The 26,383-nt window shown below is 39.3% G+C and overlaps 1 protein-coding gene across 1 annotated transcript in view; it reads left to right on the top strand.

The window, feature by feature from the left end:
* LOC105747703 (cytochrome c 2) overlaps nucleotides 1-26,153 on the top strand; it is a 29,646-nt gene extending 3,493 nt beyond the window's left edge. Inside the window, exon 2 of the mRNA XM_004267366.2 lies at nucleotides 25,863-26,153. Coding sequence (XP_004267414.1) covers nucleotides 25,863-26,011 — 149 coding nt within the window. The 3' untranslated portion in view covers nucleotides 26,012-26,153. The remainder of the gene's footprint in view (nucleotides 1-25,862) is intronic.
* The last annotated feature ends 230 nt before the right edge of the window (nucleotides 26,154-26,383 follow it).

Raw genomic sequence — 26,383 nt, 5'->3', positions numbered from 1 at the left:
ATTAGTTGTGGCACATGGGCTCAGTAGTTGTGGCCTACAGGCTGTAGAGCGCAGGCTCAGTAATTGTGGTGCATGGACTTAGTTGCTCTGCGGCACATGGGATCTTCCCGGACCAGGGATCAAACCCGTGTCCCCTGCATTGTCAGGCGGATTCTTAACCACTGTGCCACCAGGGAAGTCCTTTGTCTTGTTCTTGATCTTAGGGGGAGAGCTTTCAGTTTTTTACCTTGAATAAGGTGCTAGCTGTGGGTTTTCCATAAATCCTGTTTATCATGTTAAGCAAGGTCCCTTCTATTGCTGGATGTTTTTATCATGCATAGGTGTTGGATTTTGTTAAATGCTTTTTCTGCATCTGTTGAGATAATCATGTGTTTTTTTTTCCTTTTGCTCTGTTAATGTGGTATATTATGTTGATTTTCTTATGTTGAACCATTCTTGCATTCCTGGGATAAATATCACTTGGTCATAGTGTGTTATTCTTTTAACAGTGCAGTTGGATTTAGCTTGCCAGTATTTTGTTGAGGATTTTTGCATTAGAGATATTGGTTTTTTAATTTTCTTGTGATGTCTTTATCTGGGTTTGGTGTTTGGAGAAGTTTTAAATATAAATTATTGGCAGCTGTAAGTCCTCTTCATAAGTGATTTGAATTTAGTATTTAAAAATTCCTTAATTGGTTTTTTAGTGCTTGTGTAGACTAAAGTACCTCATTTGATTGAGCTTTGTAGACCATGTTGCAGGAGAAAGGCTTTCATAAGGTGAGTTGGCATCTTGTGCATTATTTTTTGAGTGCAATATAGTAGCTTACACTTTGTCAAAAGAGGGATTCTACTTATTTCAACCTGTGTTAATGTTTCTAGTAAGATAGTGTTTGCAGTTCGTTTCAGCCTGTTGCGGTTTTTGTTTGTTTGCTTGTTTTTGTGAAACTTGTACAGGCATACCTTTATTAGACTTCTCAGATGTTGCAGGTTTGTGGCAACCCTGCACCAAGCAAGTCTCTCAATACTATTTTTCCAACAGCATTTGCTCACTTCATGTCTCTGTCACATTTTGGTAATTCTCACAATATTTTAAACTTTTAAATTATTATTTTACTTGCTTTGATGATCTGTGATCAGCAGTCTTTTTTTTTTAACATCTTTATTGGAGTATAATTGATATGGTTCTTATTATGATTGCAAGACACACTTTACTTTAGCAACAGCCATCAGGAAACTTTGAAAAAAAACAAAGTTTATTACTCACATGTCCTGGAGGGTACACAGCATGTGTGGGGCTACCCAGTGTGGTATCAGGTAGAAAGAGAGCGTGGGCTTGGGGTTTTGCTTTTATTGGGGCTGAGAGTGGGGTGCCTAGGGTTTTGTGGGTTCACTCTTTATTGGTGAATTTAAAATATAAAAGCAGGAATTAAAGCATGGGAAGGGAAAAAGCAAGGCAGTCAATCAAATGGTCAGTTATATGGGTCTGCCTTTCTGAAAAAAGGGAACTTCATGGGTGGGCATCCTTGCTCTTTATCTACTTTTATAGCTGGCAGTGCATTTATTCAAGATGGATGTATTTGAAGGGGATGCCTCAGCAATTAAAAGCTTAATGTCCAGCACTTACATTACAATCAAAAAGGCTAATTGTCAGTTACTTACACTACAGATAGATAAGATGTAAAGAAATTTTTGTTACCTGGAATTTTTGGGAAAGAAACCTTATAGATAGTCAAATGGTTTGGTTAAAACAAAGTTCACACATGTCTAGATTGTCAGTTTTTTTGTGTATGTGAAAATAAGATACTTTGCATTTTCTCAAAGCCTTGAGAGCAATACAGTTTAGTAGGATGGAGGGCTGGCAAAGCCATTTGTTCCTAGACTTGGGTGTCCAAGCAAACTAGGTTGGTGTGGGGAGTATATGGTAAGTCTGTTTTAGAGCACTACTACTACATCTTAGCATTTGAGGATGGTAATAGTTTCCTAGGGCTCCTGTAACCAAGTACTATAAATTAGGTGGCTTAAAATAGTGAAAATTTATGGTTTCATAGTTCTGGAGGCTAGAAGTGCAAAATCAAGTTGTTGGCAGGGCCATACTCTTTCTGAAACCTGAGGGCAATCTTCCCTTGCTTCTTCCTAGCTTCTGGTGGTTTGCCAGTAAACTTTGTGTTTTGGGCCTACAGCTGCATAACTCTAGTCTCTACCTTCATTGTCATATTGTCCCAATGTGTCTCTGTCTTTACATGGCCTTCTTACAAGGATAATAGTAAAATTGGATTGAGAGACCTATCTTACTCAGTGTGACCTCTTTTCTTTTCTTTTTTTTTTTTTTTAAACATCTTTATTGGAGCATAATTGCTTTACAATGGTATGTTAGTTTCAGCTTCACAACAAAATGAATCAGTTATATATATACATATGTTCCCATATCTCTTCCTGCTTGCGTCACCCTCCCTCCCACCCTCCCTATCCCACCCCTCCAGGCGGTCACAAAGCACCGAGCTGATCTCCCTGTGCTATGCGGCTGCTTCCCACTAGCTATCTACCTTACGTTTGGTAGTGTATACATGTCCATGCCTCTTTATTGCTTTGTCACCGTTTACCCTTCCCCCTCCCCATAGCCTCAAGTCCATTCTCTAGTAAGTCTGTGTCTTTATTCCTGTTTCACCCCTAGGTTTTTCATGACATTTTTTTTTTCTTAAATTCCATATATATGTGTTAGGATACGGTATTTGTCTCTCTCTTTCTGACTTACTTCACTCTGTATGACAGACTCTAGGTCTATCCACCTCATTACAAATAGCTCAATTTCGTCTCTTTTTATGGCTGAGTAATATTCCATTGTATATATGTGCCACATCTTCTTTATCCATTCATCCGATGATGGACACTTAGGTTGTTTCCATCTCTGGGCTATTGTAAATAGAGCTGCAATGAACATTTTGGTACATGACTCTTTTTGAATTATGGTTTTCTCAGGGTATATGCCCAGTAGTGGGATTGCTGGGTCATATGGTAGTTCTATTTGTAGCTTTTTAAGGAACCTCCATACTGTTCTCCACAGTGGCTGTATCAATTTACATTCCCACCAACAGTGTAAGAGGGTTCCCTTTTCTCCACACCCTCTCCAGCATTTATTGTTTCTAGATTTTTTGATGATGGCCATTCTGACTGGTGTGAGATGATATCTCATTGTAGTTTTGATTTGCATTTCTCTAATGATTAGTGATGTTGAGCATTCTTTCATGTGTTTGTTGGCACTCTGTATATCTTCTTTGGAGAAATGTCTATTTAGGTCTTCTGCCCATTTTTGGATTGGGTTGTTTGTTCTTTTGTTATTAAGCTGCATGAGCTGCTTATAAATTTTGGAGATTAATCCTTTGTCAGTTGCTTCATTTGCAAATATTTTCTCCCATTCTGAGGGTTGTCTTTGGGTCTTCTTTATGGTTTCCTTTGCTGCGCAAAAGCTTTTAAGTTTCATTAGGTCCCATTTGTTTACTTTTGTTTTTATTTCCATTTCTCTAGGAGGTGGGTCAAAAAGGATCTTGCTGTGATTTATGTCATAGAGTGTTCTGCCTATGTTTTCCTCTAAGAGTTTGATAGTTTCTGGCCTTACATTTAGGTCTTTAATCCATTTTGAGCTTATTTTTGTGTATGGTGTTAGGGAGTGATCTAATCTCATACTTTTACATGTAGCTGTCCAGTTTTCCCAGCACCACTTATTGAATAGGCTGTCCTTTCTCCACTGTACATTTCTGCCTCCTTTGTCAAAGATAAGGTGACCATATGTGCGTGGGTTTATCTCTGGGCTTTCTATCCTGTTCCATTGATCTATATTTCTGTTTTTGTGCCAGTACCATACTGTCTTGATTACTGTAGCTTTGTAGTATAGTCTGAAGTCAGGAAGCCTGATTCCTCCAGCTCCATTTTTCGTTCTCAAGATTGCTTTGGCTATTCGGGGTCTTTTGTGTTTCCATACAAATTGTGAGATTTTTTGTTCTAGTTCTGTGAAAAATGCCAGTGGTAGTTTCATAGGGATTGCATTGAATCTGTAGATTGCTTTGGGTAGTAGAGTCATTTTCACAATGTTGATTCTTCCAATCCAAGAACATGGTATATCTCTCCATCTATTTGGATCATCTTTAATTTCTTTCATCAGTGTCTTATAATTTTCTGCATACAGGTCTTTTGTCTCCTTAGGTAGGTTTATTCCTAGATATTTTATTCTTTTTGTTGCAATGGTAAATGGGAGTGTTTTCTTGATTTCACTTTCAGATTTTTCATCATTAGTATATAGGAATGCCAGAGATTTCTGTGCATTAATTTTGTATCCTGCTACTTTACCACATTCATTGATTAGCTCTAGTAGTTTTCTGGTAGCATCTTTAGGATTCTGAATGTATAGTATCATGTCATCTGCAAACAGTGACAGCTTTACTTCTTCTTTTCCGATTTGGATTCCTTTTATTTCCTTTTCTTCTCTGATTGCTGTGGCTAAAACTTCCAAAACTATGTTGAATAAGAGTGGTGAGAGTGGGCAACCTTGTCTTGTTCCTGATCTTAGTGGAAATGCTTTCAGTTTTTCACCATTGAGGACGATGTTGGCTGTGGGTTTGTTATATATGGCCTTTATTATGTTGAGGAAAGTTCCCTCTATGCCTACTTTCTGCAGGGTTTTTATCATAAATGGGTGTTGAATTTTGTCAAAAGCTTTCTCTGCATCTATTGAGATGATCATATGGTTTTTCTCCTTCAATTTGTTAATATGGTGTATCACGTTGATTGATTTGCGTATATTGAAGAATCCTTGCATTCCTGGAATAAACCCCACTTGATCATGGTGTATGATCCGTTTAATGTGCTGTTGGATTCTGTTTGCTAGTATTTTGTTGAGGATCTTTGCATCTATGTTCATCAGTGATATTGGCCTGTAGTTTTCTTTCTTTGTGACATCCTTGTCTGGTTTTGGTATCAGGGTGATGGTGGCCTCGTAGAATGAGTTTGGGAGTGTTCCTCCCTCTGCTATATTTTGGAAGAGTCTGAGAAGGATAGGTGATAGCTCTTCTCTAAATGTTTGATAGAATTCGCCTGTGAAGCCATCTGGTCCTGGGCTTTTGCTTGTTGGAAGATTTTTAATCACAGTTTCAATTTCAGTGCTTGTGATTGGTCTGTTCATATTTTCTATTTCTTCCTGATTCAGTCTTGGCAGGTTGTGCCTTTCTAAGAATTTGTCCATTTCTTCCACGTTGTCCATTTTATTGGCATAGAGTTGCTTGTAGTAATCTCTCATGATCTTTTGTATTTCTGCAGTGTCAGTTGTTACTTCTCCTTTTTCATTTCTAATTCTATTGATTTGAGTCTTCTCCCTTTTTTTCTTGATGAGTCTGGCTAATGGTTTATCAATTTTGTTTATCCTTTCAAAGAACCAGCTTTTAGTTTTATTGATCTTTGCTATCGTTTCCTTCATTTCTTTTTCATTTATTTCTGATCTGATTTTTATGATTTCTTTCCTCCTGCTAACTTTGGGGTTTTTTTGTTCTTCTTTCTCTAATTGCTTTAGGTGCAAGGTTAGGTTGTTTATTCGAGATGTTTCCTGTTTCTTAAGGTAAGATTGTATTGCTATAAACTTCCCTCTTAGAACTGCTTTTGCTGCATCCCATAGATTTTGAGTCGTCGTGTCTCCATTGTCATTTGTTTCTAGGTATTTTTTGATTTCCCCTTTGATTTCTTCAGTGATCACTTCGTTATTAAGTAGTGTATTGTTTAGCCTCCATGTGTTTGTATTTTTTACAGATCTTCTCCTGTGATTGATATCGAGTCTCATAGCGTTGTGGTCGGAAAAGATACTTGATACAATTTCAATTTTCTTAAATTTACCAAGGCTTGATTTGTGACCCAAGATATGATCTATCCTGGAGAATGTTCCATGAGCACTTGAGAAAAATGTGTATTCTGTTGTTTTTGGATGGAATGTCCTATAAATATCAATTAACTCCATCTCATTTAATGTATCATTTAAAGCTTGTGTTTCCTTATTTATTTTCATTTTGGATGATCTGTCCATTGGTGAAAGTGGGGTGTTAAAGTCCCCTACTATGAATGTGTTACTGTCGATTTCCCCTTTTATGGTTGTCAGTATTTGCCTTATGTATTGAGGTGCACCTATGTTGGGTGCATAAATATTTACAATTGTTATATCTTCCTCTTGGATCGATCCCTTGATCATTATGTAGTGTCCTTCTTTGTCTCTTCTAATAGTCTTTGTTTTAAAGTCTATTTTGTCTGATATGAGAATTGCTACTCCAGCTTTCTTTTGGTTTCCATTTGCATGAAATACCTTTTTCCATCCCCTTACTTTCAGTCTGTATGTGTCTCTAGGTCTGAAGTGGGTCTCTTGTAGACAGCAAATATATGGGTCTTGTTTTTGTATCCATTCAGCCAATCTGTGTCTTTTGGTGGGAGCATTTAGTCCATTTACATTTAAGGTAATTATCGATATGTGTGTTCCCATTCCCATTTTCTTAATTGTTTTGGGTTTGTTATTGTAGGTCTTTTCCTTCTTTTGTGTTTCTTGCCTAGAGAAGTTCCTTTAGCAGTTGTTGTAGAGCTGGTTTGGTGGTGCTGAACTCTCTCAGCTTTTGCTTGTCTGTAAAGGTTTTAATTTCTCCATCAAATCTGAATGAGATCCTTGCTGGGTAGAGTAATCTTGGTTGCAGGTTTTTCTCCTTCAACACTTTCAATATGTCCTGCCACTCCCTTCTGGCTTGCAGAGTTTCTGCTGAAAGATCAGCTGTTAACCTTATGGGGATTCCTTTGTGTGTTATTTGTTGTTTTTCCCTTGCTGCTTTTAATATGTTTTCTTTGTATTTAATTTTTGACAGTTTGATTAATATGTGTCTTGGCGTATTTCTCCTTGGATTTATCCTGTATGGGACTCTCTGTGCTTCCTGGACTTGATTAACTATTTCCTTTCCCATATTAGGGAAGTTTTCAACTATAATCTCTTCAAATATTTTCTCAGTCCCTTTCTTTTTCTCTTCTTCTTCTGGAACCCCTATAATTCGAATGTTGGTACGTTTAATGTTGTCCCAGAGGTCTCTGAGACTGTCCTCAGTTCTTTTCATTCTTTTTTCTTTATTCTGCTCTGCAGTAGTTATTTCCACTATTTTATCTTCCAGGTCACTTATCCGTTCTTCTGCCTCAGTTATTCTGCTATTGATCCCATCTAGAGTACTTTTAATTTCATTTATTGTGTTGTTCATCATTGCTTGTTTCATCTTTAGTTCTTCTAGGTCCTTGTTAACTGATTCTTGCATTTTGTCCATTCTATTGTCCATTCTATCTCCAAGATTTCGGATCAACTTTACTATCATTATTCTGAATTCTTTTTCAGGTAGACTGCCTATTTCCTCTTCATTTGTTAGGTCTGATGGGTTTTTATCTTGCTCCTTCATCTGCGGTGTGTTTTTCTGTCTTTTCATTTTGCTTATCTTACTGTGTTTGGGGTCTCCTTTTTTGCAGGCTGAAGGTTCGTAGTTCCTGTTGTTTTTTGTGTCTGTCCCCAGTGGCTAAGGTTGGTTCAGTGGGTTGTGTAGGCTTCCTGGTGGAGGGTACTAGTGCCTGTGTTCTGGTGGATGAGGCTAGATCTTGTCTTTCTGGTGGGCAGGTCCACGTCTGGTGGTGTGTTTTGGGGTGTCTGTAGACTTATTATGATTTTGGGCAGCCTCTCTGCTAATGGGTGGGGTTGTGTTCCTGTCTTGCTAGTTGTTTGGCATAGGATGTCCAGCACTGTAGCTTGCTGGTCGTTGAGTGAAGCTGGGTGCTGGCGTTGAGATGGAGATCTCTCGGAGATTTTTGCTGTTTGATATTATGTGCAGCTGGGAGGTCTCTTGTGGATCAGTGTCCTGAAGTTGGCTCTCCCACCTCAGAGGCACAGCACTGACTCCTGGCTGCAGCACCAAGCGCCTTTCATCCACAGGGCTCCTTAATTTGGGATGATTCGTTGTCTATTCAGGTATTCCACAGATGCAGGGTATATCAAGTTGATTGTGGAGCTTTAATCCGCTGCTTCTGAGGCTGCTGGGAGAGATTTCCCTTTCTCTTCTTTGTTCTCACAGTTCCCAGGGGCTCAGCTTTGGATTTAGCCCCGCCTGTGCGTGTAGGTCGCTGGAGGGCGTCTGTTCTTTGCTCAGACAGGACGGGGTTAAAGGAGCCGCTGATTCGGAGGCTCCGGCTCACTCAGGCCCGGGGGTAGGGAGGGGCACGGAGTGTGGGGTGGGCCTGCGGCGGCAGAGGCCGGCGAGACGTTGCAGCCTGAGGCGCGCCTGTGCGTTCCCCCGGGGGAGCTGTCCCTGGATCCCGGGACCCCGGCAGCGGCGGGCTGCACAGGCTCCCCGGAAGGGCGCGTGGCCAGTGACCTGCGTTCGCACACAGGCCCCCCGGTGGCGGCAGCAGCGGCCCTAGCGTCTCACGTCTGTCTCCGGGCTCCGCACCTTCAGCCGCGGCCCGCGCCCGTCCCTGGAGCTCTCCCAAGCAGCGCCCCCAATCCCCTCTCCTCGTGCACCAGGAAACAAAGAGGGACGTAAAAGTCTCTTGCCTCTTCGGCAGGTCCAGACCCCACCCCCCGGACTCTCTCCCGGCCAGCCGCGGCGCACCAACGCCCTGCAGGCTGTGCCCACGCCGCCAATCTCAGTCCTCTCCCGGCGCTCCGACAAAAGCCGGAGCCTCAGCTCCCAGTCCCGCCCGCCCTGGCGGGCGAGCAGAAAAGCCTCTCAGCTGGCGAGTTCTGGTCGGCCCGATCCTCTGCGCTGGAATCTGTCCGCTTTGCCCTCCGCACCCCTGTTGCTGTGCTCTCCTCCGCGGCTCCCAAGCTCCCCCACTCCGCCTCCCGAAGTCTCCACCCGCGAAGGGGCTTCCTAGTGTGTGGACACTTTTCCTCCTTCACAGCTCTCTCCCGCTGGTGCAGGACCCGTCCCTGTCCTTTTGTCTCTGTTTAGTTTTTTCTTTTGCCCTACCCAGGTACGTGGGGGGTTTCTTGCCTTTTGGGAGGTCTGAGGTCTTCTGCCAGCGTTCAGTAGATGCTCTGTAGGAGTTGTTCCACGCGTAGATGTATTTCTGGTGTATCTGTGGGGAGGAACGTGATCTCCGCGTCTTACTCTTCCGCCATCTTCCCGGAAGTCTCGACCTCTTTTCAACTTAACTAAACACACCTGCAATGACCTTATTTCCAAATAAAGCCACATTCTGAGGTACCAGGGGTTAGGGTCTCAACATAACTTTATTCAGGGGGCACCCACAGTAAAGGACCACATATATATCAAATAAATACATAGATAATTTATAAAAATACTTATATTAAAACAACATAGAATAAAATTTAATCTTTGTCAAGTCAAGCATGTTTATCACCTTCTTAAATATCAGTGTAGTTGTTAGTAATACAATATCATTGTATTTAGTATATGCAGAAATGCTGGTTAGTAGATACTCTATAAATAAAGAATTGTCTGGTCTTTGTCTCAGGTTCCTGGGAGGGATCTCTAAAACCTTGGAATTTTCCAGTGATAGGAGCATTTGTTACTCAGGGTTGGGTTCTGGGACTACAGCCTGTGTTTATGCTAATGAGATGACTTGTGGTAGGCTCCTTGATAGTTTCAGGATGAGGGCTGGGCAACCTGGAAAGACCAACCATGTAATTAGAGAATTGAGGCTTTGGGCTAGGTGATATCAGTCTGACCTCCAAGGATAGAGGACAGGGGCTGGAGATTGAGTTCAAGCACATGGCTAGTGATTCAATCAATCATGCCTACGTAATGAAACCCCAATAAAAACTCTGGCCACTTTCAACTGGAAGCTCTACTTGAGCTTCCTGGTTGGTAAACACATCAATGTACTGGAGGGGGATGAGTCATGATTCCACAGGGCCAGGGCCAGGAACCTCTGTGTTTGTGAGTTTCCCAGACCTCACCATCTGGGTCTCTTCATTTAGCTGGTACTGATTTATATCCTTTATAGTAAAACTGTAATTTTTAAATAGTGCTTTCCTGAGTTCTGTGAGTTGTTCTTGCAAATTATAAAACCTAAGGGAGTCCTGGGAACCCTTAAATTTATTGTCAGTTGGTTAGAAGTTTGGATGGGCTGGGGACCCTGAACTTGCAGCTGGTGTCTGAAGTGAGGCAGTCTTGTTGGGGACTTTGGAGTCTGTGCTAACTCCAGGCAGTTAGTATGAGAATGGAATTGCATTTATTGCAGTAGGATTTACAATTGATAGACTATTGAATAAATCAGTCTTAAACTTGCATTTATTGTATGCATTTATATGGCTCTTTAACTTTTAAAGTAATATTTTTCTATAGTGTCATTTTATTATTTTATTATCCAATTATAAGAGCAGTCAACTTTTGAAGTCCTGATTTTTAGAACAGTTATAACCTAACATTTGTCCCTCTAGCTGCCAATATGTTAGACTTTTTTGCTTATTAACATTGATTTAAAATCATATTAAAGCTTATTATAAATATATCTTTTATTATAGGTTTTTATCAAAGATAAAAGGCTGTATACGGCTTGGCTTTAACATTATTTAATAATTAGAAATAAAATTTTCCAGAGTCAGATTGTTTAATTAATACTTATGACTTATTTGGGGATATAATATTTGTTAGTTCTACTAATGAAATAAGAATAATAAGTAGCAGAATGAAATTGAACTCTTATTGTTCACCACTGACAAAAATTAATTTGAAATGGATTAAAGATTTAAACATAAGACCAGAAACCATAAAACTTCTAGAAGAAAACATAGGGAAAAGTTCCTTTACATTGGTCTTGACAGTGATTTTCTGGATATCACACCAAAAGCACAAACAACAAGAGCAAAAATAAATAAATGGGACTAATTAAACTAAAAAGCTTCTGCACATCAAAAGAAACAGTCAATAAAATTAAAAGGCAACCTACTGAATGGGAGAACATATTTGCAAATCATATATCTGATAAGGGGTAAATATCTAAAATATATAAAGAACTCATACAACTCAATAGAGGAAAAACCAACCAGATTAAAAAATGTACAGAGGAACTGAATAGACATTTTTCCAAAGAAGACATATAGATGGCCAACAGATACATGAAAAGGTACACATCATTACTAATAATCACGGCAATGCAAGTGAGATTATCACCTTACACCTGTTAGAATGGCTATTATCAAAAGACAGGAAATAGCAATTATTGGGAAGGATGTGGAGGAAAGGGAACCCTTTTACACTGTTGGTGGGAATGCAAATTGGTAAGCCACTGTGGAAAACAATATGTAGTTTCCTCAAAAAGTTAAAAATAGGGCTTCCCTGGTGGCGCAGTGGTTCAGAGTCCGCCTGCCGATGCAGGGGACGCGGGTTCGTGCCCCCGGTCCGGGAAGATCCCACATGCCGCGGAGCGGCTGGGCCCGTGAGTCATGGCCGCTGAGCCGGCGCGTCCGGAGCCTGTGCTCCGCAACGGGAGAGGCCACAACAGTGAGAGGCCCGTGTACCGCAAAAAAAAAAAAAAAAAAAAAAAAAAAAAAAAAAAAAAAGTTAAAAATAGACCTACCATATGATCCAGTAATCCCACTTCTGGGTATATATTCAAAGGAAATGAAAGCAGAATCTTGAAGAGATATCTGCACCACCATGTTCATTACAGCATTATTTACAATAGCCAAGATATTGAAATATCCTAAGAGTCCATCAGTGGATGAATGAATAAAGAAGATGTACTGTATATACACAATAGAATATTATTCAACCATGAGAAAGAAAGAAATCCTGCTATTTACAACAACTTGGATGAACCTTGAGGGCATTATGCTAAGTGAAATAAGTCAGACAGAGAAAGACAAATACTGTATAATACCACTTACATGTGGAATCTAAAAAAGCCAAGCTTAGAAAAATTGAAAGTAGAGGGGTAGTGACCAGGGGTGGGGAGTTAGGGTAATGGGGAGATATTTGTCAAAGGGTACAAACTTCCAGCTATAGGATTAACAAGTTCTGGGTATCTGATGTATAACATGGTGATTATAGCTAATAATACTGTATTATATACTTGAAAGTTGCTAAGAGAGTATATCTTAAATGTTCGCACTACAAAGAAGAAATGGTAATCATGTGATGGGGTGGAGGTTTCTGCTAATGCTATGGTGGTAATGATTTTGCAATATGTAAGTGTATCAAATTAACATATTGTACACCTTAAGCTTATAGAATGTTATATATCAATTATATCTCAGTAAAGCTGGAAAAAATAATGTAAGTAGCTTACTAGGTTAATTGAACAGGATTTTAAAATAATATTATTTAGAATAAATAAAGATTTAAAAAATACTTTAGGACAGCTTGATCAAAGACAGACTTGATAAGAAGAGCCAAGAAGTCAGTAGTTCAGTTTTAATACAAATTGTGGAAAACTGTCAGCCGTAGTTTATTTTCCATGTATGGTGTTGGAAATAATTAGACCATTTTAGTTTTCAAAAGAATAAGGAAATTCTCATATTTTAAAGACGATTGTTCCATATGACTTGCTTAGAGTATAGTTTTACAAAATTCATGATTGTGGCAATAATTTTATATAGTGTGGTTTAAAAAAATTGTAGCTAAATATGTATAACATAACATTTACCATTTTAACCATTTTAAAGTGTACAGTTCTGTAGCATTAAGCACATTCACATTGTTCTGCAGCCATCGCCACCATCCATCTCCAGAAGTTTTTTATCTTCCCAAACTGAAACTCTGTACCCATTAAACAGGCCCTGGAAACCCCCATTCTGTTTTGTCTCTGAATTTGACTACTCTAGGTACCTCATATAAATGTAGTCACATGGTATTTGTCTTCTTGTGACTAGCTGATTTCATGTAGCATAATGTCTTTAGGGTTTATTCATGTTGTACCATGTGTCATAATTTCCGTCCATTTAAAGGCTATATGATATTACATTGTATGTATATACCACATTTTGTTTATCAATCAGTGGACACTCTGGTTACGTCCAGTTTTGGCTATTATGAATAATGATGCTATGAACACAGGATATAAATATTTGTTCATGTTCCTGCTTTCACTTCCTTTGGGTGTAATACCCAGAAGTGGAATTGCTGAATCATATGAAAATTTTGAGTTTAATTTTTTGAGAAATAGCTTGTACCATTTTCCATAAGGGCTCTATCATTTTATGTTCCCACCAGCAATACGTAAGGATTCCGAGTTCTCCACATCTCAGACAACATTTGTTATTTTGTTTTTTGTTTGTTTGTTTGTTGATAATAGCTTTCGTAATGGGTGTGAAGTGATATCTCCTTGTGGTTTTGGTTTGCATTTCCCTAAAGATTAGTGATGTTGAGCATCTGTATTTTTTTTTTAAACATCTGTAAATGGATACAATTTTTCTTTTGAGAATAGTACTTTATACATATTATTGAATAACTATATGCTGTTTGCATTTTGGGGGCAATGATAATTGAAACAAATTGAATTAACTCATGATTTGCCCAGGGTTGTGTGCTAACAAGTGATATAACTAAGATTCAGACTCAGATCTTCTTCAGCCTTTGATGAAATCATATCATGGGGTTAACATATTAGCTGAACTAACATTATTATTATTATCTTTTTCCTTTTGTCATGTCAGATCTGTTAAAATAAGCAGTAGGACACATAAAATCATAAATGTACTAATAATTTAAAAAATATTTTGAAACCTATTTATATTATATGAAAATTCAGATAGTTTAAAAGGATACTTACCAGTATGAGTGATAGGAAATTATGTATATTCATGTCTCCCTATACTCCCCTATTCCTTTCCCTTTACCAACTAATTTTATATGGTAATATTATTCTTTATAATTTTAGTGGCTGTATTCATACTTTAAGTTATACTGTATGCCTCTATTATTTTATTTAACTACTTTAAGCAATATCTGTCTATTCTTCACTCTGAAGGATGAGAGAATCAAAGTGGTTATACAACCTCCAATTTTTTCATACTCTTTTTTTTTTTTTTTTTTTTTGCGGTACGCGGGCCTCTCACTGCTGTGGCCTTTCCCGTTGCGGAGCACAGGCTCCGGACGCGCAGGCCCAGCGGCCATGGCTCATGGGCCCAGCTGCTCCGCGGCATGCGGGATCCTCCCGGACTGGGGCGCGAACCCGCGTCCCCTACATCGGCGGGCGGAATCCCAACCACTGCGCCACCAGGGAAGCCCCAATTTTTTCATACTCTTAACTGAGCTACTTATGTTGTTATTTCTGATTTGACATGATACATATAATTTATATCCTATGTAACTATAATTACCACAGTTGCTTTAACATTTGTCCTACATTTAGATTGTATTAGTGCTTATTCCCAGCTTTTACCACAGTGTCTATATTTACTTTTTGGTTGGTAGAAGATTATCTATCAGTAGTTATGCCAAGAAAGAATTACTGGAACCATATTACTCCAGTTCTTGATGTTTGAAAAGATCGATGGATTCCCATTACACTTGAATTGTTTGGCTAGACGTAAAATGATTGGATGATACTTTTACTTCCTCAGGATTTTGTATGCTTCATGTTGAATTTTTCTTTGGAGAAATCTGAAGCCAGCCTGATTGTTTTCCATTATAAGTTACTTGTTTTTATTTTTATTTTACTCTTTTCCCCCTAAGTTTCAGTAAAATTCGTATTGAAATTTAGTAATTTACTAGGCTGTGTATAAGCCTTGATTGATCTGTTTCAGATTTTCCTGGACATGTGTTCTTCCAATTGGCAGATTCAGGACTTTTTTTTTTCTTCTTAACATTTTTATTGGAGTATAATTGCTTTACAATGGTGTGTTAGTTTCTGCTTTATAACAAAGTGAATCAGTTATACATATACATATATCCCCATATCTCTTCCCTCTTGCATCTCCCTCCCTCCCACCCTACCTATCCCACCCTTCTAGCTGGTCACAAAGCACCGAACTGATCTCCCTGTGCTATGTTTCCCACTGGCTATCTATTTTACATTTGGTAGTGTATATATGTTCTATATACACTACCACTCTCTCACTTTGTCCCAGCTTACCCTTCCCCCTCCCCGTGTCCTCAAGCCCATTCTCTAGTAGGTCTGCGTCTTTCTTCCCGTCTTGCCCCTAGGTTCTTCATGACCACTTTTTTTTTTTTTTTAGATTCCATATATATGTGTTAGCACACGGTATTTGTTTTACTCTTTCTGACTTACTTCACACTGTATGACAGACTCTAGGTCCATCCACCTCACTACAAGTAACTCAATTTTGTTTCTTTATATGGCTGAGTAATATTCCATTGTATATATGTGCCACATCTTCTTTATCCATTCATCTGTCAATGGACACTTAGGTTGCTTCCATGTGCTGGCTATTGTAAATAGAGCTGCAATGAACATTGTGGTACATGACTCTTTTTGAATTATGGTTTTCTCAGGGTATATGCCCAGTAGTGGGATTGCTGGGTCATATGGTAGTTCTATTTGTAGTTTTTTAAGGAACCTCCATACTGTTCTCCATAGTGGCTGTATCAATTTACATTCCCACCAACAGTGTATGAGGGTTCCCTTTTCTCCACACCCTACACCCTCTCCAGCATTTATTGTTTGTAGATTTTTTGATGATGGCCATTCTGACCGGTGTGAGATGATATCTCATTGTAGTTTTGATTTACATTTCTCTAATGATTAATGATGTTGAGCATTCTTTCATGTGTTTGTTGGCAATCTGTATATCTTCTTTGGAGAAATGTCTATTTAGGTCTTCTGCCCATTTTTAGATTGAGTTGTTTGTTTTTAAGGACTTTTATTTTTGAAAGTTTTCTTGAATTATATGTTTTAATAATTTTATACTATTTCATTTGTTTTTATTAAATCTTACTTGGGCCATCAATTGTGCATATTTGGGATATCTGTTGTCTAAATGTCTTCTATTTCTGTTATTTTTCCTATGATTGTTTTAAACTTTTTATTTTCATTTTGTTTTTATCAATATTTTCAAGCCTGATTGTGCTATCAGTAGTATCTATTCTTTTTGCTGTTATTTATGTCTTTCTGTTTTATCATCTCCTTGAACCTTTGTAGCTCTGCTATAAGCCCTTGATTTATAAAGACCTTTTTTTTTTTAGCTGATAAGTTGTTTTTTTTGGTCTTTATTGGAGTATAATTGATTTACAATGTTGTGTTAGTTTCTGCTGTACAACAAAGTGAATCAGCTATATGTATACATCTATCCCCATATCCCCTCCCTCTCGAGCCTCCCACCCTCCCTATCCCAGCCCTCTCGGTCATCACAAAACATTGAGCTGATCTCACTGTGCTACGCAGCAGCTTCCCACTAGCCATCCATTTTACATTTGGTAGTGTATATATGACAATGCTACTCTTTCATTTCATCCCAGCTTCCCCTTCCTCACCTGTGTCCTCAAGTCCGTTCTCTACATGTCTTTATTTCTGCCTTGCCACTAGGTTCATCAGTACTGTCTTTTAATTTAATTTATTTACTTTTATTTATTTAATTTTATTTTTTAACATCTTTATTGGAGTATAATTGCTTTACAATGGTGTGTTAGTTTCTGCTATATAACAAAGTGAGTCAGCTATACATATACATATATCACCATATCCCCTCTCTCTTGCATCTCCCTCCCACCATCCCTGTGCCACCCCTCTAGGTGGTCACAAAGAACCAAGCTGATCTCCCTGTGTGATGCGACTGCTTCCTACAAGCTATCTGTTTTATGTTTGGTAGTGTATATATGTCCATGCTACTCTCTCACGCCATCCCAGCTTACCCTTCCCCCTCCCTGTGTCCTCAAGTCCATTCTCTATGTCTGTGTCTTTATTCCTGTCCGGCCCCTAGGTTCTTCAGAACCATTTTCTTTTTTTTTAGATTCCATATATATGTGTTAGCATACGGTATTTGTTTTTCTCTTTCTAACTTACTTTACACTGTATGACAGACTCTAGGTCCATCCATCTCACTACAAATAACTCAGTTTCCTTTCTTTTTATGGCTGAGTAATATTCTATTGTACATATATGCCACATCTTCTTTATCCATTCATCTGTCGATGGACACTTAGGTTGCTTCCATGACCTGGCTATTGTAAATAGAGCTGCAATGATCATTGTGTTACATGACACTTTCTAAATTATGGTTTTCTCAGGGTATATGCCCAGTAGTGGAATTGCTGGGTCATATGGTAGTTCTATCTTTAGTTTTTTACTGTCCTCCATTCCCACCAACAATGCAAGAGGGTTCCCTTTTCTCCACACCGTCTCCAGCATTTATTGTTTGTAGATTTTTTGATGATAGCCATTCTGACTGGTGTGAGGTGATACTTCATTGTAGTTTTGATTTGTATTTCTGTAATGATTAGTGATGTTGAGCATCCTTTCATGTTTTTGTTGGGAGTCTGTATATCTTCTTTGGAGAAATGTCTATTTAGGTCTACTGCCCAGTTTAGGATTGGGTTGTTTCTTTTTTTGATATTGAGCTGCACTAGCTGCTTGTATATTTTGGAGATTAATCTTTTGTCAGTTGCTTCGTTTGCAAATATTTTCTCCCATTCTGAGGGTTGTTTTTTCGTCCTGTTTATGGTTTCCTTTGCTGTGCAAAAGCTTTGAAGTTTCAATAGGTCCTATTTGTTTAGTTTTATTTTTATTTCCACTTCTCTAGGAGATGGGTCAAAAGGGTTCCTGCTGTGATTTATGTCATAGAGTGTTCTGCCTATGTTTTCCTCTAAGAGTTTCATAGTGTCTGGCCTTACATTTAGGTTTTTAATCCATTTTGAGTTTATTCTTGTATATAATGTTAGGGAGTGTTCTAATTTCATTCTTTTACATGGAGCTGTCCAGTTTTGCCAGAATCACTTATTGAAGAGGCTGTCTTTTCTCCATTGTATAGTCTTGCCTCCTTTCTCAAAGATAAGGTGACCATATGTGTGTGGGTTTATCTCAGCTTTCTTTCCTGTTCTATTGATCTATACTTCTGTTTTTGTGCCAGTACCATACTGTCTTGATTACTGTAGCTTTGTAGTATAGTTGGAAGTCAGGGAGCCTGATTGCTCCAGCTCCATGTTTCTTTCTCAAGATTGCTTTGGCTTTTCGGGGTCTTTTGTGTTTCCATATGAATTGTGAAATTTTTTGTTCTACTTCTGTGAAAAATGCCATTTGATAGTTTGATAGGTATTGCATTGAATCTGTAGATTGCTTTGGGTAGTAGAGTCATTTTCACAATGTTGATTCTTCCAATCCAAGAACATGGTATATCTCTCCATCTGTTTGGATCATCTTTAATTTCTTTCATCAGTGTCTTATAGTTTTCTGCATACGGGTCTTTTGTCTCCTTAGGTAGGTTTATTCCTAGGTATTTTATTCTTTTTGTTGCAGTGGTAAATGGGAGTGTTTCCTTAATTTCTCTTTCAGATTTTTCATAATTAGTGTATAGGAATGCAAGAGATTTCTGTGCATTAATTTTGTATCCTGCTACTTTACCAAATTCATTGATTAGCTCTAGTAATTTTCTGGTAGCATTGTTAGGATTCTCCTTGTACAGGATCATGTCATCTGCAAACAGTGACAGTTTTACTTTTCTTTTCTGATTTGGATTCCTTTAATTTCTGTTGCTTCTCTGATTTCTGTGGCTAAAACTTCCAAACTTTGTTGAATAATAGTGGTGAGAGTGGGCAACCTTGTCTTTTTCCTGATCTTTTTAGAAATGGTTTCAGTTTTTCACGATTGAGAATGATGTTGGCTGTGGGTTTGTCATATATGGCCTTTATTATGTTGAGGTAAGTTCCCTCTATGCCTACTCTCTGGAGGGTTTTTATCATAAATGGGTGTAGAATTTTGTCAAAAGCTTTTTCTGCATCTATTGAGATGATCATATGGTTTTTCTCCTTCAATTTGTTAATATGGTTTATCACATTGATTGATTTGCATACATTGAAGATTCCTTGTGTTCCTGGCATAAATCCCACTTGATCATGGTGTATGATCCTTTTAATGTGTTGTTGGATTCTGTTTGCTAGTATTTTGTTGAGGATTTTTGCATCTATGTTCATCAGTGATATTGGCCTGTAGGTTTCTCTTTTTGTGACATCTTTGTCTGGTTTTGGTATCAGGGTGATGGGGGCCTGTAGAATGAGTTTGGGAGTGTTCCTCCCTCTGCTATATTTTGGAAGAGTGTGAGAAGGATAAGTGTTAGGTCTTCTCTGAATGTTTGATAGAATTTGCCTGTGAAGCCATCTGGTCCTGGGCTTTTGTTTGTTGGAAGATTTTTAATCACAGTTTCAATTTCAGTGCTTGTGATTGGTCTGTTTATATTTTCTATTTCTTCCTGGTTCAGTCTCGGAAGGTTGTGCTTTTCTAAGAATTTGTCCATGTCTTCCAGGGTTTCCAATTTTTTGGCATATAGTTACTTGTAGTAATCTCTTATAATCATTTGTATTTCTCCAGTGGCTGTTTTTACTTCTCCTTTTTCATTTTCTAATTCTGTTGATTTGTCTCTTCTCCCTTTCTTTCCTGATGAGTCTCACTAGTGGTTTATCAATTTTGTTTATCTTCTCAAAGAATCAGCTTTTAGTTTTATTGATCTTTGCTATTGTTTCCTTCATTTATTTCTGATCTGATCTTTATGATTTCTTTCCTTCTGCTGACATTGGGGTTTTTTTGTTCTTCTTTCTCTAATTGCTTTAGGTGTAAGGTTAGGTTGTTCATTTGAGATGTTTCTTGTTTCTTAACATAGGATGGTATTGCTATAAACCTCCCTCTTAGAAGTGCTTTTGCTGCATCCCATACGTTTTGGGTCGTTGTGTTTTCGTTGTCATTTCTTTCTAGGTATTTTTTGATTTCCTTTTGGATTTCTTCAGTGATCTCTTGCTTATGTAGTAGTGTATTGTTTAGTCTCCATGTGTTTGTATTTTTTACAGTTTTTTTCCTGTAATTGATATCTAGTCTCACAGAATTATGGTCAGAAAAGTTACTTGATATGATTTCAGTTTTCTAAAATTTACCAAGTGTTGATTTGTGGCCCAAGGTATGATCTATTATGTGGAATGTTCCATGAGCCTTTGAGAAGAAAGTGTATTCTGTTGTTTTTGAATGGAATGTCCTATAAATATCAATTAAGTCCATCTTGTTTAATGTATCATTTAAAGCCTGTGTTTCCTTATTTATTTTCATTTTGGATGACCTGTCCTTTGGTGAAAGTGGGGTGTTAAAGTCCCCTACTATGATTGTGTTAATGTCAGTTTCCCCTTTTATGGCTGTTAGCGTTTGCCTTATGTATTGAGGTATTCCTATATTGGGTGAATAAATATTTACAATTGTTATATCTTCTTGGATTAATCCCTTGATCATTATGTAGTGTCCTTCTTTGTCTCTTGTAATAGTCTTTTTTAAAGTCTATTTTGTTTGATATGAGAATTGCTGTTCCAGCTTTCTTTTGATTTCCATTTGCATGGAGTATCTTTTTCCATCCCCTCACTTTCAGTCTGTATGTGTCCCTAGGGCTGAAGTGGGTCTCTTGTAGACAGCATTAAACAGGTGGTGTTTTTGTATCTATTCAGCCAGTCTGTGTCTTTTGGTTGGAGCATTTAATCTATTTACATTTTTGGTAGTTATTGATATGTATGTTCCTATTACCATTTTGTTAATTGTTTTGTGTGTGTAATTGTAGGTCTTTTCCTTCTCTGTGTTTCCTGTCTAGAGAAGTTCCTTTAGCATTTGTTGTAAATCTGGTTTGGTGTTGCTGAATTCTCTTTGCTTTTGCTTGTCTGTAAAGGTTTTCATTTCTCTGTCGAATCTGAAAGAGATCCTTGCTGGGTAGAGTAATCTTGGTTGTAGCTTTTCCCCTTTCATCACTTTCTATATGTCCTTCCACTCCCTTCTGACTTGCAGAGTTTCTGCTGAAAGTTCAGCTGTTAACCGTATGGGGATTCCCTTGTATGTTATTTGTTGTTTTTCCCTTGCTGCTTTTAATATTTTTTCTTTGTATTTAATTTTTGATAGTTTGATTAATATGTGTCTTGGCGTGTTTCTCCTTGGATTTATCCTGTATGGGACTCTCGGCGCTTCCTGGTCTTGATTGATTATTTCCCTTCACATATTTGGGAAGTTTTCAAGTATAATCTCTTTGAATATTTTCTCAGTCCCTTTCTTTCTCTCTTCTTCTTCTGGGACCCCTGTAATTCGAATGTTGTTACATTTACTGTTGTCCTAGAGGTCTCTGAGACTGTCTCAATTCTTTTCATTCTTTTTTCTTCTCTGTGGTAGTTGTTTCCACTATTTTATCTTCCAGGTCACTTTTCTGTTCTTCTGCCTCAGTTATTCTGCTGTTGATTCCTTCTAGAGAATTTTTAATTTCATTTATTCTGTTGTTCATCATTGTTTGTTTGCTCTTTTGTTCTTCTAGGTCCTTGTTAAGCATTTCTTGTATTTTTTCAATGATTTTGGATCATCTTTACTATCATTATTCTGAATTCTTTTTCAGGTAAACTTCCTATTTCCTCTTCATTTGTTTGGTCTGGTGGGTTTTTACCTTGCTCCTTCAACTGCTGTGTATTTCTCTGTGTTCTCATTTTGCTTAACTTACTGTCTTTGGGGTCTCCTTTTCTCAAGCTGCACGTTCGTAGTTCTTTTTGTTTTTGGTGTCTGCCCCCAGTGGGTAAGGTTGTTTCAGTGGGTTGTGTAGGCTTCCTGGTGCAGGGGACTGGTGCCTGTTTTCTGGTGGATGGGGCTGGATCTTGTCTTTTTGGTGGGCAGGACCATGTCCGGTAGTGTGTTTTGGGGTGTCTGTGACCTTATTATGATTTTAGGCAGCCTCTCTGCTAATGGGTGGGGTTGTGTTCCTGTCTTGCTAGTTGGTTGGCATAGTGTGTCCAGCACTGTAGCTTGCTTGTTGTTGAGTGGAGCTGGGTCTTAGCGTTGGGATGGAGATCTCTGGGTGAGCTTTGGCCGTTTGCTATTACATGGGGCTGGGAGGTCTTTGGTGGAGCAGTGTCCTGAACTCAGCTCTCCCACCTCAGAGGCTCAGGCCTGACACCTGGCCATAGCACGAAGACCTTGTCAGTCACACGGCTCAGAAGAAAAGGGAGAAAAAGAAAGATAGAAAAAAAGAAGAAAAGAAATAAAATAAAGTTATTAAAATAAAAAATATTGTTAAAAATTTAAAAAAGTAATAAAAGAAAGAAAGAAGCGAGAGACCAAACCAGAAAACAAATCTACCAATCATAACAAGCACTAAAAACTATACTAAGAAAAAATACTAGACAGGCAGAACCCTAGGACAGATGGTAAAAGCAAACCTATACAGAGAAAATCACACAAAGAAGAATACAGTTACACACTCACAAAAAGGGAAAAAGGAAAAAAATATATATATTTATAAAAAGAATAAAGGAAGAGAGCAACCAAATCAATAAACAAATCTGTCAATGATAATAAGCTCTAAATACTAAACTAAGATAAACATAAAACTAGAAACAATTTAGATGCAGAAAGCAAACCCCCAAGTCTGTAGTTGCTCCCAAAGTCCATGGCCTCCGTTTTGGGATGATTCCTTGTCTATTCAGGTATTCCACAGATGCAGGGTACATCAAGGTGATTGTGGAGATTTAATCTGCTGCTCCTGAGGCTGCTGGGAGAAATTTCCCTTTGTCTTCTTGTTTGCACAGCTCCTGGGGTTCAGCTTTGCATTTGGCCCCGCCTCTGCATGTAGGTCCCCTGAAGGTGTCTGTTCCTGCTCAGACATTATGGGGTTAAAGTAGCAGCTGATTAAGGGGCTCTGGCTCCCTCAGGCCAGGGGGAGGGAGGGGTACGGAATGCGGGGCGAGCCTGAGGCTGCAGAGGCCGGTGTGATGTTGCTACAGCCTGAGGCGCGCCGTATGTTCGCCTCGAGAAGTGGTCCCTGGGTCATGGGACCCTGGCAGTGGCGGGCTGCACAGGCTTATGGGTGGGGAGGTGTGGATACTGACCTGTGCTTGCACAGAGGCTTCTTGGTGGCTGCAGCAGCAGCCTTAGCATTTCATGCCTGTCCCTGGTGTCTGTGCTGATAGCCGCGGCTCGCCCAGTCACTGGAGCTTGTTTAGGCGGAGCTCTGAATCCCCTCTTCTTGCGCACCCCGAAACAGTGGTCTCTTGCCTCTTAGGCAGGTCCAGAGGTTTTCCTGGACTCCCTCCCAGCTAGCTGTGGCTCACTATCCTCCTTCAGGCTGTGTTCTTGCAGCCAACCCCCAGTCCTCTCCCCGGGGTCTGACCTCCGAAGCCCGACCTCAGCTCCCAGCGCTGCCTGCCGTGGCGGGTGAGCAGACAAGCCTCTCGGGCTGGTGAGTGCTGGTCGGCACCGATTCTGTGTGCGGGAATCACTCTGCTTTGCCCTCAGCACCCCTGTTGCTGTGCTCTCCTCCATGGCTCCGAAGTTTCTCCCCCACCACCCCCCATCGTCTCCACCAGTGAAGGGGCTTCCTGGTGTGTGGAAACTTTTCCTCCTTCACAGCTCTCTCCCTGAGGTGCAGGTCCTGTCCCTGTTCTTTTTTTCTGTTTTTTCTTTTGCCCTACCCAGGTATGTGGGGAGTTTCTTGCCTTTTGGGAAGTCTGAGGTCTTCTACCAGCGTTCAGTAGGTGTTCTGTAGGTGCTGTTCCACATGTAGGTGTATTTTTTTTTTTTTGTAGTACGCGGGCCTTTCACTGTTGTGGCCTCTCGCGTTGCGGATCACAGGCTCCAGGTGCGCAGGCTCAGCGGCCATGGCTCACGGGCCTAGCCGCTCCACAGCATGTGGGATCTTCCCGGACTGGGGTGTGAACCCATGTCCCCTGCATCGGCAGGCGGACTCTCAACCACTGCGCCACCAGGGAAGCCCTGTAGGCGTATTTTTGATGTGTTTGTGGGGAGGAAGGCGATCGCCACATCTTACTCCTCCGTCATCTTGAAGGTCCCCATATTTATTTATTTAAAAAAAATAAATTTATTTTCAAAAATAAATTTATTTATTTATTTTTAAATATTTATTTATTTTTAAAAGTAAATTTATTTTTAAAAATTTATTTTTTAAAAATAAATTTACTTTTAAAAAATAAATTTATTTATCATTGGCTGCATTGGGTCCTTGTTGCTGTGCGTAGGCTTTCTGTAGTTGCACTGAGTGGGGGCTACTCTTTGTTGCAGTGCACTGGCTTCTCGTTGCAGTGGCTTCTCTTGTTGTGGAGCATGGGCTGTAGGCACAAAGGCTTCAGTAGCTGTGGCATGTGGGCTGAGTAGTTGTGTCTCACGAGCTCTAGAGCACAGGCTCAGTAGTTGTGGTGCGTGGGCTTAGTTGCTCTGCCGCAGGTGGGATCTTCCCGGGCCAGGGCCCGTGTCCCCTGCATTGGCAGGCAGATTCTTAACCACTGTGCCACCGGGGAAGTCCCAGTACCTCTTTTTAGATTCCATATATGTGCTTTAGCATACGGTATTTGTTTTTCTGTTTCTGACTTACTTCGCTTTGTATGACAGACTCTAGGTCCGTCTACCTCATTACAAATAACAAAAACCTTTTCTGAATCCATGGGAATGTGCTCCTGATTTTTTCTGCTTGGTGTATATAATTTTTGTTGTGTATATTTCATTTAACTTTTTTTATATTCCTTTCTGCTGTGTGTGTGTATGTTGTGTGTGTGTTTTCAGTACTCTTTCATGGTGATTCCTTTCTGATTACTACTCATCTTTTGATTAGGACAATTTGTCCTTGATTGGTTATTTGCAGAAGGACAGTAAGAGTGAGGATCTGAGTGTTCCAGTTGGTTATAAGATCTTCCTCACCCACAGTTATGTGTTAGAGCTATGTGTATGTGTATATGTTTGCTGCAGGGTTATTTGGCTCTTCAGCTGACAAAGACGGGCAGCTCCAGGGTTATCCAACACCTCAAGTTTCTCTTTTATCCTATTACAAGGTAGAATCTTTCTTTTAAAGATGTGTTTTCTTCTTTACTCCTGGCTCCCCTGGCCCTCCATGTTATCAAATTGAATTTAGGGAGACTTTCACAGCCAGCCAATATGTACTCTACTCTCTTTGGGCCCAACAGAGGGTTATGACTCTGCACCTCAGGATTTGTCACCTATTTTGGAGAACTTTTCTCTTCTTTAGAAATTAGTGAAAAGTGTCCTTTCACTCTGGTCCAGGTTTTATGTCCTTGGTAGTCTTCTAAGTGTATCAAGTTTGGTGGTAGAGGCACTCACTCAAAAATTTTATTGAAAGTGGAACTAGCATTTCTGTTTCTCTTTGTTCATGTTCTTTTCAACTGGCTTTAGAAAGGAAAAACGTTGGATGCAACCTCTCTCTCTCATTGTAAAACTGGATTCCTGAACTCATAGGTTTTTGTTAGAGATCCTGACAGAGGCAGCTTGGTGTGATTGGGAAAAAGAGAAACAAAAAAACATGGAAATATAAGTTACTAGTTACCAGTTCTTTACTCTATATAGCCTTGTCATCTTAGGGTAAGTTATTATCCTCTCTTTGGGTCATCATTTACTCATCTGCAAAATGAGGATTTTGGTTAATTGATCTCTAAGATAGAAGGAATTCTCTGTGATTCTAGGAGGATGGCATACTGCTTAGGCCCAACATGTCTGGGTTGGTCATTGGTGTACCTTAGATAATCTTAAACAGCATTGGATTTCTACAAAGAAGCCCAAGAGTAGATCACCGAAGACTAATTTTGGAATTTTCTTGTAGGTCAGAAACTAAGTATTCTCAGTTATAATAACCTTCCTACTGAGTCCAAGAGTAATCTTTTGTTCACATATGTGGGTCACATCAGAAAGTAAACCTTACAAATGTAACTTCACAAACTTAAAACTTATTTTCACCTTTATAGGTGTTATCTGGGGAGAGGAGACTCTGATGGAATATTTGGAGAACCCAAAAAAATATATCCCTGGAACTAAAATGGTCTTTGCTGGTCTTAAAAAGAAGAGTGAGAGAGAAGATCTTATTGAGTATTTGAAACAGGCAACATCTTCATGAGATGCTCTTACAACTTAAAAATTATTAGTTATAAGCCAAATTTTTCCTATTTCAAATATTGCATGTTTGAAGAAGTCATATTTGACCTTTCCTGATCAGCTTGTAGTAAGTTTAACATTTTAAAATAAAAGTTGATTTTTTTTTTTTTTTGCTGTACATGGGCCTCTCACTGTTGTGGCCTCTCCTGTTGCGGAGCACAGGCTCCGGATGCGCAGGCTCAGCGGCCATGGCTCACGGGCCCAGCCGCTCCGCGGCATGTGGGATCTTCCCGGACTGGGGCACGAACCTGCGTCCCCTGCATTGGCAGGCGGACTCTCAACCACTGTGCCACCAGGGAAGCCCAAAAGTTGATATTTTTGATTGTGTGTAATC

Source organism: Orcinus orca, chromosome 7 (genome assembly GCF_937001465.1).
Source record: "Orcinus orca chromosome 7, mOrcOrc1.1, whole genome shotgun sequence".
Lineage (NCBI taxonomy): Eukaryota > Metazoa > Chordata > Mammalia > Artiodactyla > Delphinidae > Orcinus > Orcinus orca.
Note: the sequence above shows the minus strand (reverse complement) of the source record. Positions and strands in the feature narration are given on the sequence as shown.